The 12,472-nt window shown below is 40.5% G+C and overlaps 1 protein-coding gene across 4 annotated transcripts in view; it reads right to left on the bottom strand.

Annotated features, from left to right (window-relative positions):
• LOC116793858 (connector enhancer of kinase suppressor of ras 2-like) overlaps window positions 1-12,472 on the bottom strand; it is a 171,947-nt gene that overhangs the window by 6,592 nt on the left and 152,883 nt on the right. For 3 of the 4 annotated variants that reach the window (XR_004359608.1, XM_032702033.1, XM_032702036.1), the window contains 3 exons: window positions 12,229-12,300; window positions 1,491-1,561; window positions 680-783 (listed from right to left, as the gene is read on the bottom strand). Coding sequence is in view for 3 of the 4 variants with exons in the window: in XM_032702033.1 (XP_032557924.1) it covers window positions 680-783; window positions 1,491-1,561; window positions 12,229-12,300 (247 nt within the window). In the remaining variant the exon portion in view is untranslated. The remainder of the gene's footprint in view (window positions 1-679; window positions 784-1,490; window positions 1,562-12,228; window positions 12,301-12,472) is intronic. The other variant, XM_032702034.1, reaches the window with a different exon arrangement.

Here is a 12,472-nt window from a genome sequence, read left to right as displayed (position 1 = left end):
TTTCTTTGGTTCTGGCTGTGTGAGGATCATGTCATTCACGCTGAAGAAAAATCTGAAAGAAAAATAGAGAACAGTCCTATCTGTGTTTAGAAACATAGAATAATTATCACAGCCTGTCTGTGTTTTGTCTAATAGAAGCGTTCTATTTGCAATACTATCAATACCATGGTATTGTGCACAATATTGTAACAAAAACCCCCTACCTAGAAAGATTTGTTCTGAGAAGAAGAACTAAAACCTGATTACTGCGTGAATGTGAGCTGACCTTAATCTCCATCCCCCAGTATCCAATACTGATATTTGAAAAACAGTCTCATTTAATCCAGACTATCCCATCCACCACATTCTTTTCGTGCTCTGCAGTGAAGTCAACATTTGAATATTTGTTCCTATTATCAGGTGTAGTCTCACCAACCCTAAAAAAAAAAAGGTCATATTTACAGTGTGGTGGCAGATCCGTGTCAGGAGATATTTACCTCTCCTTCCTTTGTAACTGACTTGCTATGGAAACCTCCAGGTCTTGGCTAATGAGGAACAGCAATAATTTCACCCTTACAATGAGATCCGGCTTTATTCCACCTTGACGGCAATTAAATGTTCCGAAACGGGGAAAGTGCAACTCAAGGCACACAGAGATTTTTTTGGTGACCTACTGTCAAATGCAACATTTGGGACTCACTGAGGGTGTTCGATGGTAGGTGTCACACAGTGTTGAGGAGCCCTCCTGCTTCAGGGTGAGCGAGCCATCGATGTCGTCCTGGTCACTCTCGCTCCAGTAATCTGCTAACAAAGCATTCCTGGTTTCACTCCTGTGCTTTTCCACAACCCACATTTTAAAAACATCGTTAGCAAGGCAAGGTAAGCATTCCCCAGTCACCCACAGGGCTTGGCAGCCACAAGGAACAGGCCTGTGGAAATGTCTGGCACTGAGATACACAGATCTGCACGTGAATCTCCAAATGCTTTAGGGCAGCGCTACAGAAAGCAGGTTGGGCACCTGACTCCCACTGCACCTAAACCCCAACTTCAGGTCACAGACTGTCAAAGAGAAACTTCATTCCAGATGCCTCAACACTTTATTGAGTCAGCATAATTCCACTGTGGGTGGTGGGAAAAGGCAAGGCTGGAACCTGAGCTCAGGAGGCACAAAAAGCACATGTTGCCTGGGTTTGTGGTGTCTTCACTTGCTTTAAGGGGCATCCCTGAGGGCTGAGATTTGGGAGACAACACCTCAACCTGAACCCTGAATTCTCTTTATCACTTATTTTAAATATTTCTAAAAATATTACTCAGGATTTTATTTTCTTTATTTACTTTCTCCAATAACTGGAGTTCTTCAAGGGCAAGGATTCTTATAAAAGTTGGTATTTGAAAAGATACAGCCAAATGTTAATAAAGGAGTCAGTTATGACATCTCCAAGTTTGTTGAGACACTGAACAGATCTCTGCTGTCTGCTCTCCTCTCCTAATTATAATCACTGAAGCATTACCTTCATCTGGATGAATGTCCTTGTCATCAGGTGTGTAACCAATTGCTGCGAGACCCAAACGATTCATCCATCTGATAGAATGACAAAAAAATGAGGAAGAGATACTTAAAAGGCACATCTCATGTAAATCTGAGGGCACACACATTCCTAACATCCGGAAAAGTCAGAGACAATGGTTACTGCAAAAGCTGAGCACTGTTCAGGCTGTTAAAAGCACAATCCAGGCGTGTTCAGAGGTGAATAACTGCGAGTGAAGGACATCCCAGTTCAGGCCACTGCAAATGTTCTTCTGGACTCATGGTCACATCTGCTGGAGGTCTTTACCTTGAGTAGGATCAGACCTTGGCATTTTATTCTGCTGCCTGGAACCCTGAAGGACCAGGACATCAATCATCCTTCTATCATCAGGAAAGTGTGAGCTCACATACAAACATGCCAACTTCAGCAAAGAATAAGTGGGATTTTTATGGGCTGTGAAGAACAGAGAATGTCCCCTTAAGCAGAACCAAACCCTCTCTAAGCTGCTTCTGCAAATTTGTGAGGAATGATTTCCAGAGACGCGGTGTGCAGGAGCACATCACATTTATTCTGATTGCTACTCCTATTAATTTCAAGAACTTGCCTGAATTTCCAAAATACTAGAAAATAGAATGATGATAATTATTTTATGAAAACCTGTATTAGGGAATAGCTCGTATTAAATTTGCATCCTCAGAAAGCTAAAACAGCCTAGGGCAGAATTCCACTCTCTATTTGCTAGTTTGGATTCACAATACTGGTGATATAAATGTTTAGTCTGGTTGAGCTGTGATATCAAATTCATTTTCCTTTTTTTTTTAATGGAATCTTAGTTTCTAAACCAAAACTTGGTAAATTGAAAGTACTGCAAATTTTGCATTTCACATCAGATGTTCTGGTTTTTTTCTTTATCCCAAAATTAATTAGTCTGATCAAAGATAAGATTTTCTGCTTCACTGGGAAAGTATTTCAGTTTATTTTAGGTTCAGAGTTTTCTTCGTGTGAGATTACTGGATATTCATACAATATATAATTGAAAAACGAGAAAAAAGGGAAATTAGCACACAGAGGGGAAAGTTACTTCTTAATCTTCAGCAACTGGAAAATCAAGAATTAGCTTATTTTTGTCAAAAAGGAAACATAACCAAAGAAAAAGCCCTTTAATACCATCTGTAATGGCTGGGATGTTTTCTGAAGCATCTCCATACTCAGTGACTAAAATTATTTACCATGTCATTAATTTCCCAATATATTGCACATGAAGGTTTTCTAGGAGCAGCTCTTTTTTCTGTTTTAACATTGCAACATCAAATTTGTTAATAATTATGTTCTTGGTCGATGAATAATGACAAAAACATCTTTCAGAGGCTTTAAGAAAGACATTAGTGAGCAACCTGTGCAGTATCATAAGGACAAGTTGCTTTGCAGATTAAAACAAGGAAAATATCCAGCGTAATTCTTTCCCACTTGTAATAGAAGAGAAAAAAAAAGCTTCTGAGGAGATGTGTGATTATTATTCTCTATGAGGGGTGTGTGGAAGGTGGTAGGCACAGCAAGGAGGCAGAAAATGAAGGAAGAGTGAACTCTCCACTAAAAATAGCCCCCAGTTCAGCAGTATTGATCTCCTGGTGGAGGCTCTGCAGAGCCCAGAGCCACGATCTTAATCTGTAATATTGGATACAGCACTGACTCACTGCAGCCTTCAGCAAAGCCCTCCACGGATCTCACGGCTTTCCTGAGGAGCCAAAGGGAACAGCAACATTTCCTCCTTACAGGGAATTGTGAGAGGGCTTAATTTACTTGCAGAACTATGAAAATATAAAGGATTGTACAATCACATTGCTTTGCCTTTCAGGAAAACAGAAGTGAGCAAATTGGAAATGAAACTGGGAATGAAGATTAGTTTTTACAAATACCAACTGCAGGGTTTTAGCACTGCTTACAGACGTTGTTTGTATCAGCACATCAATAACTCATCTTTATCACCAAGAAAGTACATTTAAAATGGATTAACAGGTTTGCAGAGCAGCTTTTCCACAGTGCTCACCAGCAGCATTTCACTCTGCAAATGATCGTTTGGCATTTGCTGCCCCTGCAAGGCAGATTCTTTATGGCAGGAATGGAATGACATCATTCCCTGGGCATTATTAAGGGTTTGTATTCACTAGTTTTTCAACAGTTCCTGAATTTCTATACTCATTAGCATTGGAGCAAACTAGTTTTAGTCATACTTTGCCATATGCCTCTGGCAATTAAGCAGGATGGCTCAGTGCCTTCAACTGAGGTTCTGCTTAAGCACCAATGATAAATTAGGACTAATTACCATTTTCCAAGTTAAAACAGACTCAGCCATTTGGGTGGGCAGTGGATGGAAATTCAGATTGTCTTAAATGTCTCGCCAAATTTCTCCTGTTGCTCATTGTTAATTTGAAAGTTTCGGATCTTGGAAGCACACATAGAAACCAAAGTGTCAATATTGATCTCCCAGAGCACATGGATATCCTTAGGATACACAGAGTATCAGCTTTACACATGGCCAAAGCTGGAATTAGCTGAAGATAATCTTCCTTCTCTAAGGCTGCTCAGACTTTTCTCTTTCAAAGGCCAAGATGATCCCCAGCTCTAGTTACAAGGACTTTCTTACCTCAGTTACCCCAGTTCAGAGTCAGCTCTTTGTCAAGCCGACATAATGGGTTATCTGATGACATTCAGTGGTTTATAATGATAAAATCTCTTCTGAGAAAAGAAGTAGAATCTCCATTTTAGGCTTTGTGTTTTTTAAAAAAAGCATGAGTGAATGTTTTTGAGGTTAATCAGGAGTTATACAAGTGCTGAGATTACAGATCATTTTCTTATGGTTAACATTTTTTTTTTTTCCCAAGCAAATGCAAACTCAGTTCAAAAGGAACGCTGTATAAACTTGATGAATTTCCTTGATGAGCAAACCACTCTCATTTTTAGGAAAACTGGCAGTCAAGGTTATCAAAAGTTCTTTATGGGGAGCTTGGAAACTCGGGCATTTGGTTCTGAACTGTGCACTGAAAGCCTTGGGGGCAAAGGGCAAGTCCCAGGAAGGCAGTGGGAGCATCCATGAGCTCTGGGCTCCTCAGGGATGGATGGGGAGCCCCTGTGAGCTCTGGGCTCCCCAGGGATGGATGGGGAGCACCCATGGGAGCTCTGGGCTCCCCAGGGTTGGATGGGGAACATCCATCAGCTCTGGGCTCCCAGGGATGGATGGAGAGCACCTGTGAGCTCTGGGCTCCCCAGGGATGGATGGGGAGCACCCATGGGAGCTGGGCTCTCCAGGGACGGCTGAGGGCATGTCTGAGTGAAGGTCAGGCAATGCCAGGCTGTGTGTGTCACACCTTACAAGCAGCTACAGCAAAACCTCTGTTTGGGGTTGGTCTAATTTGGTTTTTAAGCTGTACCCCAATAGCTCTTTGACTGCCCTGTGGTCACAAGCAGACACACATGTTCTGGCAGGTGTCATTTGCAATCCCACTGTACCTCAGCTGGACTCCTCTCTCCCCACCACCAAATCACACCCTTTTTCTTTGGCAATTTCAAACCTCTTTTCTTTTGATAAATAAACAACTTAACCAGCATGTTTCACTAAGTTTGACTCTAGGCCACCCAACAGAGCACGGGGTTTGCATTTCAGAGAGAAATTGTGATGACATGGAGTGGCACCAAACAGCCCAGAGATCCTTTGCCTCAACATTTCACCTTCACTATTGTACAACATCCCCATGGATATATAATCTCTGTCTTACCAAGGCACGCTGTAACAACCTACAGGGCACCAAGAAATGGGTTAATTATCTTTTATTGCCCTGGTGAACCAAAGGCAGGGAAAGGTGAGCCTCAAGTAAAGTCATTAAAATGCATAAGTAAGTTTTATACTTTGCCTCAATTAAATTCTAAATAAATCAGACTTGGCTTTAATTAATTCTGTTGGTATCAAACAGGCACTGTTGTCATCGCTTTGGGATAAAATAGAGCTGCCTGGTAGGATGTTAAGTTAAATTTACTGAGATAATTCTGGTTAGAATGAGGGGTTACAGCCCAGGGCCTCCAAGAGTCTGTCCCCCCCCCGGCTGGACAGTGATGAGCACGAAGGCACCCGGGGCACAGAGGGACTGACGAGCTGCTGCAATAATCAAAGCTTGGCACTGCAGAGTGAATCATGCCTGAACTGCCCCCAGTTGTCAGGAGCACATTTGCTTTCTGATCACCCAACAGAAACACTGGAAAATGTTACAGTGGCCCAAACAACCAGGAAACTATTTCATGTTGCCTTGCTCTTCAACACACTGCGTTAAAAACAAGAATATGCCATCCCTCAGTGTACAAATGCAATAATTTCTGGTTCCTGGCTGCTGGAATTTACTCCTGCTGAATGGGGGGCTGAGCCAGCCCAAGGTCAGAGGGAGGTTCTGGAACTAAAGGCAACTATGCTTTTCATAGTGGCATCACATTCCCCCCCTTTTTCACTCTCTTCCTTTGTAACAGCCCAGAGTCAGAAAAAGCACAATTAAAAAAATAAAACAACTCGACAATCCCAGTCATCATAAATCAGAGAGAACTAATACCTTTAGAGTAGAAGAATAAAAAGCAAAGGCAAGAGGGAAATTTTTTTAAAAAAAAAGAGCTGCAAGGCTGTTATTTTTAGGGTTACAGTTAAAAACTGTTTCATAAACTCACAGATAACAGGTCAGGAAGAAGTGGGTTGCTGAGGCTCAGATAAGTTTCATTTGCTAATATCCTCTGCACACACTTATTGCACACACCAGATGGCTGGTTTAGAGAAGAAACTGTTTAATTCAAGTGAAAAAGTAAATAAAGAACATGCCCTGAGAAGGTGTAAATTCAAGAAAAAGTCCACTCACTTTTACTACTTCTTTCTGTTCCTTTAAAAATTAAATCAATGAAATCCTGAGGTATTAAAAGATAGAATAAATAAATAGGTACATATTTCATATATATACATATAAATAAATAAATATAACTGGAATGCAAGAACTGCTTTCTTGCTTCTTTTCATCAATAATTCTTGCACTCCTTTGTCACCTCAGGTTTGAGTTATACATGTTTCAGTGCAGGAATATCTCTTTCTTCACTTTTGAGATTGCTTCTACAATTGAGATTTTTTGGTTAAAATGAAAAACTGGAACTAAAGTGGAAGTTAAATTTCACTTGCATCGAGTTACCTTTAAGTCTATTAAAATAGAGATTGCCTTGAACCATTTATTTAATACACAGAATTTATTCAGTGCAGTTTATATTTAATTTCTAATCAAAAGCTTTGTATTATATTTTTTTACATCAGTGGGATAATCATATTTCAGAATTCACTGCAAAATTCTCTGCAACACAGAATTAGATCTCAAAATTGACTTTGTACTTGTTATGCTGCTTCTCCCTGACCATTCTTTCCTACTGGACACCTAAAAAATCAATACATTTCCCATTTGGGTTCCTAAAGTACATTATTTTCACTGTTTCCTAAGGTTGTTCAGGTAACACGTTCATTTAACAGGATAAAGCTTCCTGTGATAGGGGTGGTTGAAATGATGCTTTGATTTTCCTCAACACAAAAGAAGCCCAAAAATGTCTCCCAGTGAAATATAACACAGAGCAGAGCGTTCCCAATGAGCTCATCCCTCCCAATGTATCAACCCTCAGCAGCCCCTGTTCCCACTCTTTTATTTGTCACACTTGCTGGGATTTGTTAAGTAAAATCATTCATGGGATAAACTGTAAGTACTCTCTGATTTGATAATTTGACATGACTGTTGATCTTGTTTCATGCATTGTCTTCTTAGATTTGTCAGCCTGGAAAAACAGGAAAAAAGCCCCAGACAGCTCCCGAGCTGACAAGTGAACCGTGGCAATTCGTGCCCTCCTCGCATGTGCATCTACTTCATGCACTTAATGGGATATTTATTTTTATTTGCAATTTTTTTTTAAACTTCACCCTGTCAAACAAAGGCACAATTATGCCTCTCTACTCAGAAGTCTGGTTTGGTGTGGGTTTCTTTGTTTGGTCTTGGTTTTCCCCAGTGGGTAACAGACAAAGGAAGTTTATTATTTCTGTAGCAAATAAATTACCCTTCTGGTAGTAAAATAGCATTTGTGGTATAAATATAGTCATGTAGCACCAAGAATATGCACACAGTAACTGATAGACTATAATTTCACATAAAACCAATAATAATCCCTAAGAAAATCTACCAAAACAGTCACAAAAATTCACTCAGCTGGAACTACTCTTTAGTCATTTATTCAAGTCTTTGCCCCAGCTTTCACCAAATGATTGGGCCGAAAGAAAGCTCTGGAGAAAGGAAACATTCCTTATAAGCAACAGAACTGAGTTTAGCATGATCTAAAGTTTGGGTGGGGTTTTTTTGGGATTTAGAGGGGATTTTTTTTAAGAAATGGGATGATTTACTTGAGAAATTATGTAATTCTACTTTCACATAGTCTTAAAGAAATCAGATCAAATAGGCCAAACAATCCTCTTAAGTGCCCAACTATTTAATTATGATATTACTTATTTGTCTTACTAAATCTTCAGGTTTGGCAGTGTTAGCTCAACGTCTCACACCCCAGTCTGGACTGGGACACATGCAGAGCTGGAATCACTAAACCTGCAATATTAAATGCAGCTGAACTCTTTGGCTCCCAGAAGAACTGGATCAACCCACAATGGTATTATTTACAGCAGAATATGATTAAGTTAATTTTGTAATTTAAATTAGTGCAGAAAGCCAATGCAGATCCTGCTCCTGCACCAGGGAGGAATTCACACCTGAATGCTAATTTGGGTGGATAATTGCAATTGTGGATTGCAAACTCCTTTAGTGCAACTCTATAAACCAGGGAGTCTCAAACTGAATTAAGGGGGAAATGGTAATTCATGGCTCTATAGTAAGTCATCCATAAATCCTAGAAATGAGGAGCTGGGTGACAAGCCAAGGAAAGGAGATTTGGAAGACTTACAGCTCACTCTTAGGAATTCCTGGTGTTCTCCTCCACTATTGCCCTGCTCACTCCCATAAATGTTGTGGTTTCACCCCGTCCCCGGGCCTGCAGCTCATTCTGATCACAAAATTGTTCTACTTGTGCTGAAAATTCTGAGCTTTTATGTGAGAACAATAAATTAGAGGGCTGATGTGGCCTCGAGCACGGGTTTGAAACAAGTTTATGGGAATATAAAGGAGGAATGGGAAAACCTGCTCTCTATGTCTACTTACAGCACCATTGGGAACTTCCATTTCAGGGATTTCTGTTTGAAAAATACCTTTCCTGTTCTGCAGAATTCTCTCCTTGCTTTTCATGGAGTAAGACCTCTGCAATAACTCAGCCCTATTTTTAAAGAACTGTTAAATTAGGCCAGGCAGATGTGACACTTCTCCAGGAGCTCTTGTTTTAGGGGGAAAATGTCTAATAGGGCCACATGTATGAAAGTTTTAATTGCCAAGGCCTTTTCTGAGGTGTTGGTTTCTTTAAAGTGAAGATAAAGTACATTGAAACTGTAAAAGCTGTGTCAATCCTGGCTCACCATCTGATTTGGCCAAGACCTCTCAAGGACACTAAACCACCCCAAATTTAAGGGAGGCAGTTGAACAAACTTTAGTAACAAACAGGATGATTTAGGGGAAGTCTGGAGTAACTCAGTTATACTCCATACATAAATGTAGATGGGAGACACCGTAACATTTGCTTATAAACAATAGAGACTTAATTCACAATACTTCAATTTCCAAGCAGTTTCATTTGAAAAGAAATATTGAACTATAATATTTCAGGTCTTTCCTTGAAAAATATTGGGTAACCCCTATAAAAATCAATCATTATTCTCTTTCAGTAGCAGATTTTTGTTATGTGTTTTGAATGAATGCAAAAGATTTATTAAAATTGCAAAGTTAACCCAGTTATTCAAATCAAATGTGATCAGATTATTCAGCTTAAAATAGAAACTTTTTTAAATTTAATATTTGGAGCCCATGAGGAGGTTGTAAATGCACCGCACTGCAGACTTCAATGACATGGAACTTTTAAATAAAGTAGATATTGTAAAACAACCGAATATTAAACTCAATGCTAATTAAAGCCATAAACAGGTTATGTGTGGGGTGGTAATAGATGAAGCACTTCTGGGAAATAAGGCCTTTAACAAGCCTGGAGTAGCAAGCAAAAGATGAGCTCATCAATTCCATTATTAATTCATTTCCAAGAACACGACTGTGCTCGTGTAAGACCTGACAAAACAGCACGAGCATTAATTTTGCAGAGCCAAGTGTGTCTGCACTGGAAAGCACAGCAGGAAAAGCTCAGCCCCAGCTGAGCACCTCGATCTGTACAGACAAATCAATTCCTGCCTGTTGGGTACAACCCCCCCACCAGCAATGCTGGGTCAAAGGCAGATGAAAATATTCTGGAGTGGGAAAAACTATTAAAACAGGAAACCTGATGTAAGAAAGTCTAAAAAGAGCTGTTAAAACAAGAGCTGGTGGCAAAGGCAGCTGAAGAAAGAGCAAAGATTCCCCACATAGTGAATAAAGAATGCTCCTCTCCACGTTAGAACTCCTTTCCTTTTCAGCATGAAGGATCTACCCTTCTGTCAGCATGGAAAATCCAGTTAAATTTTGTGGTGCCAGCAGGAAAGGGAGATACCATGCAAAGCATTTGCCCTATTTCCTCACATTACATGGTCAGCAATTTGCTGGGAAGAGAGAGATTTGTGAAATTAGTATTTTAAATGCACTTCTCCTCTATGAATCTTCCTTCCTCACTTTGAATTTCACACAGGGCGTGTGGGAGAAGGAGTTCCAGGAAGCATGGAAAAGCTGCAGGGGATGCCCAGGGATTTCACAGAGGTAGCAGAGTCATCCATCATTTGGGTGAGGAGAGAATTCTAAGTGTTCTACAGGAACAGTGTTGCTGAACGGAAAATGCTGCACAAAAACACTTCAAGCAGAAGTTCACCCTTTGCCTTCTCCTGTGGGAATCAGACCCAAAAAATCAGGAAAAAGGGTCTTGTAAATTCCAAAGTAAAGGATGTGAAGTGGTGGTATGATATGAAAAGACGTGCTGGCACCTTCCCAGCTGTTCCTCTGCTCAAAGGCTGTACACTGCCATAAAGGCAGCTCCTTTGGCTCCCCGTGGAAAAATCAATGGATATTATAAAAGCAGGTTACTGAATTATGTCAAGACTTGCAGGTTTTCCTTGAGTCAGAACCCTTTATGTATAATAGATAAATATGATCGATGGCACTTCAGCGAGCGAGAGCTCCCACAGTAACTAAAGCCAAGGCAGAGACCACGCTGAGTTAAACAACAGAACACCCTCCCTTTGGTTTAGCCTGAACAAATCTGAGCCACACAACAGAACTGAACAATGGAACATTAACAACAGGGAAAAAAATACGTTTCAGCAAATTTATACCCTGAAAGTATCCTGGTGACTGAACCTCATCATCCTCCTCAGTGGACAGTAAACTGGCCTGAGCTGCTTCAACCCAGCCAGTCTCCTACACCAACACAGTGTCCTGAAAACCTTGGAATAGAAATGTTCAATTCGATAATAATTTTTAGGCATTAGTATTCCAAAGAAAAATCCAGCTGTATCCTGATGTAGCTCTGTCTTTCCAAGTAATAACAAAGTAAATCTCAAAGTTTTAGACAACTGTGCCAGGAAAGATTTCAGACTTCCCAATGTGGTGACATTGTCCCACGTGTCCTTGCTTTTCACCTCAGCTGGGAATACACAAACTCCTGATGTAACAGGAGGGGGTAGGACATTTGACTGTGCCTTTTAGAATCAAAGGCACCATCCCACCTTTTCCTAAGCTCTCCTTTCATCACTGAATCACCAGAGAAGCACAGAGTAATTTGGGTTAGAAGAGCTCTCAGGAGGTGTCTGTTCCCACACCCGCCCAGGTAGGACCAGCTTTAATGTGGGATCAGGTTGTCCAGGGCCTTGTCCAGTCAGAAGTTTGGAATGTCCTCCCAGCACACCCAAGGACATCTAAAAGCACACTACAGCCCCCAAAATGGAACTTTGCTGGCCTCTGCTGTGTGCTGGGACAGTGATGTGGTGAACAAAATTAGTTACTTCTGAGTTTCAATGTTGGGGTTTTTCCTTGGGGGCAGGGAGGAAGTTGATTCTTATTTCTTTTTATACATATATATATATAAATTCTGGCATAAAAAATAAATGCATCTCAATTTCAATCCCGTTCCTGTTACAAAAATTACTCCAAATTGTTTTTCTCTGGTTTTAGGTCCTGTCATGTTACTGTGGATTTTCACCAGAGCTAACTTTAAAATACCTTATCCCATCACTGGGCATACTCTGCATGAGCCTTGTTGTGCTTGCATTGTTTTTATATAAGAGAAACATTGATCCCACTAAGACTTCCAACCTTGATTAACAAAAAAAATCACAAGTGTGATAAACCTTATACCCATAAACAAACCCCAATTTCTAATTAATGTAGATGAGACCAACACAACTGACTTTCCTTTGCAGAAAATTTCAGCAAAGTGAGCCACAGAATGTGATGTGTTTACTAAAATTAATGGAAGCCTGAGTGGACTAAGTCCTGAGAACCCCATCAGCCAGCATGATCTCCAAGAGTATATTCCTGTGGAGATGAAATGCTGAAGCACCAGGATAAAGAACATCCCACGATCAGGAGGAGACACAACTCACCTGTTCATTTCTTCAAGGCAGTCGGTTGCAAAGTAGAAGCTCTTTATTTTGGGGTGACATGCTTTGAAGGCACTATGAAAAGAGCACAAAGAATAAAACCCACCTTTTTTCAGCTTATCTACAAATACACAAGATTGCCCTGCTCAGTGATTCCTCAGCATGGGACAGGTTTCACAGGCATTTGTAACCTTCAGGCTGAATCTTGCTGCACAGATTTATAGCTGCATTCCTCCTGCTCTGGTTA

Source organism: Chiroxiphia lanceolata, chromosome 14, assembly GCF_009829145.1.
Source record: "Chiroxiphia lanceolata isolate bChiLan1 chromosome 14, bChiLan1.pri, whole genome shotgun sequence".
In the NCBI taxonomy this organism is placed as follows: domain Eukaryota; kingdom Metazoa; phylum Chordata; class Aves; order Passeriformes; family Pipridae; genus Chiroxiphia; species Chiroxiphia lanceolata.
Note: the sequence above shows the minus strand (reverse complement) of the source record. Positions and strands in the feature narration are given on the sequence as shown.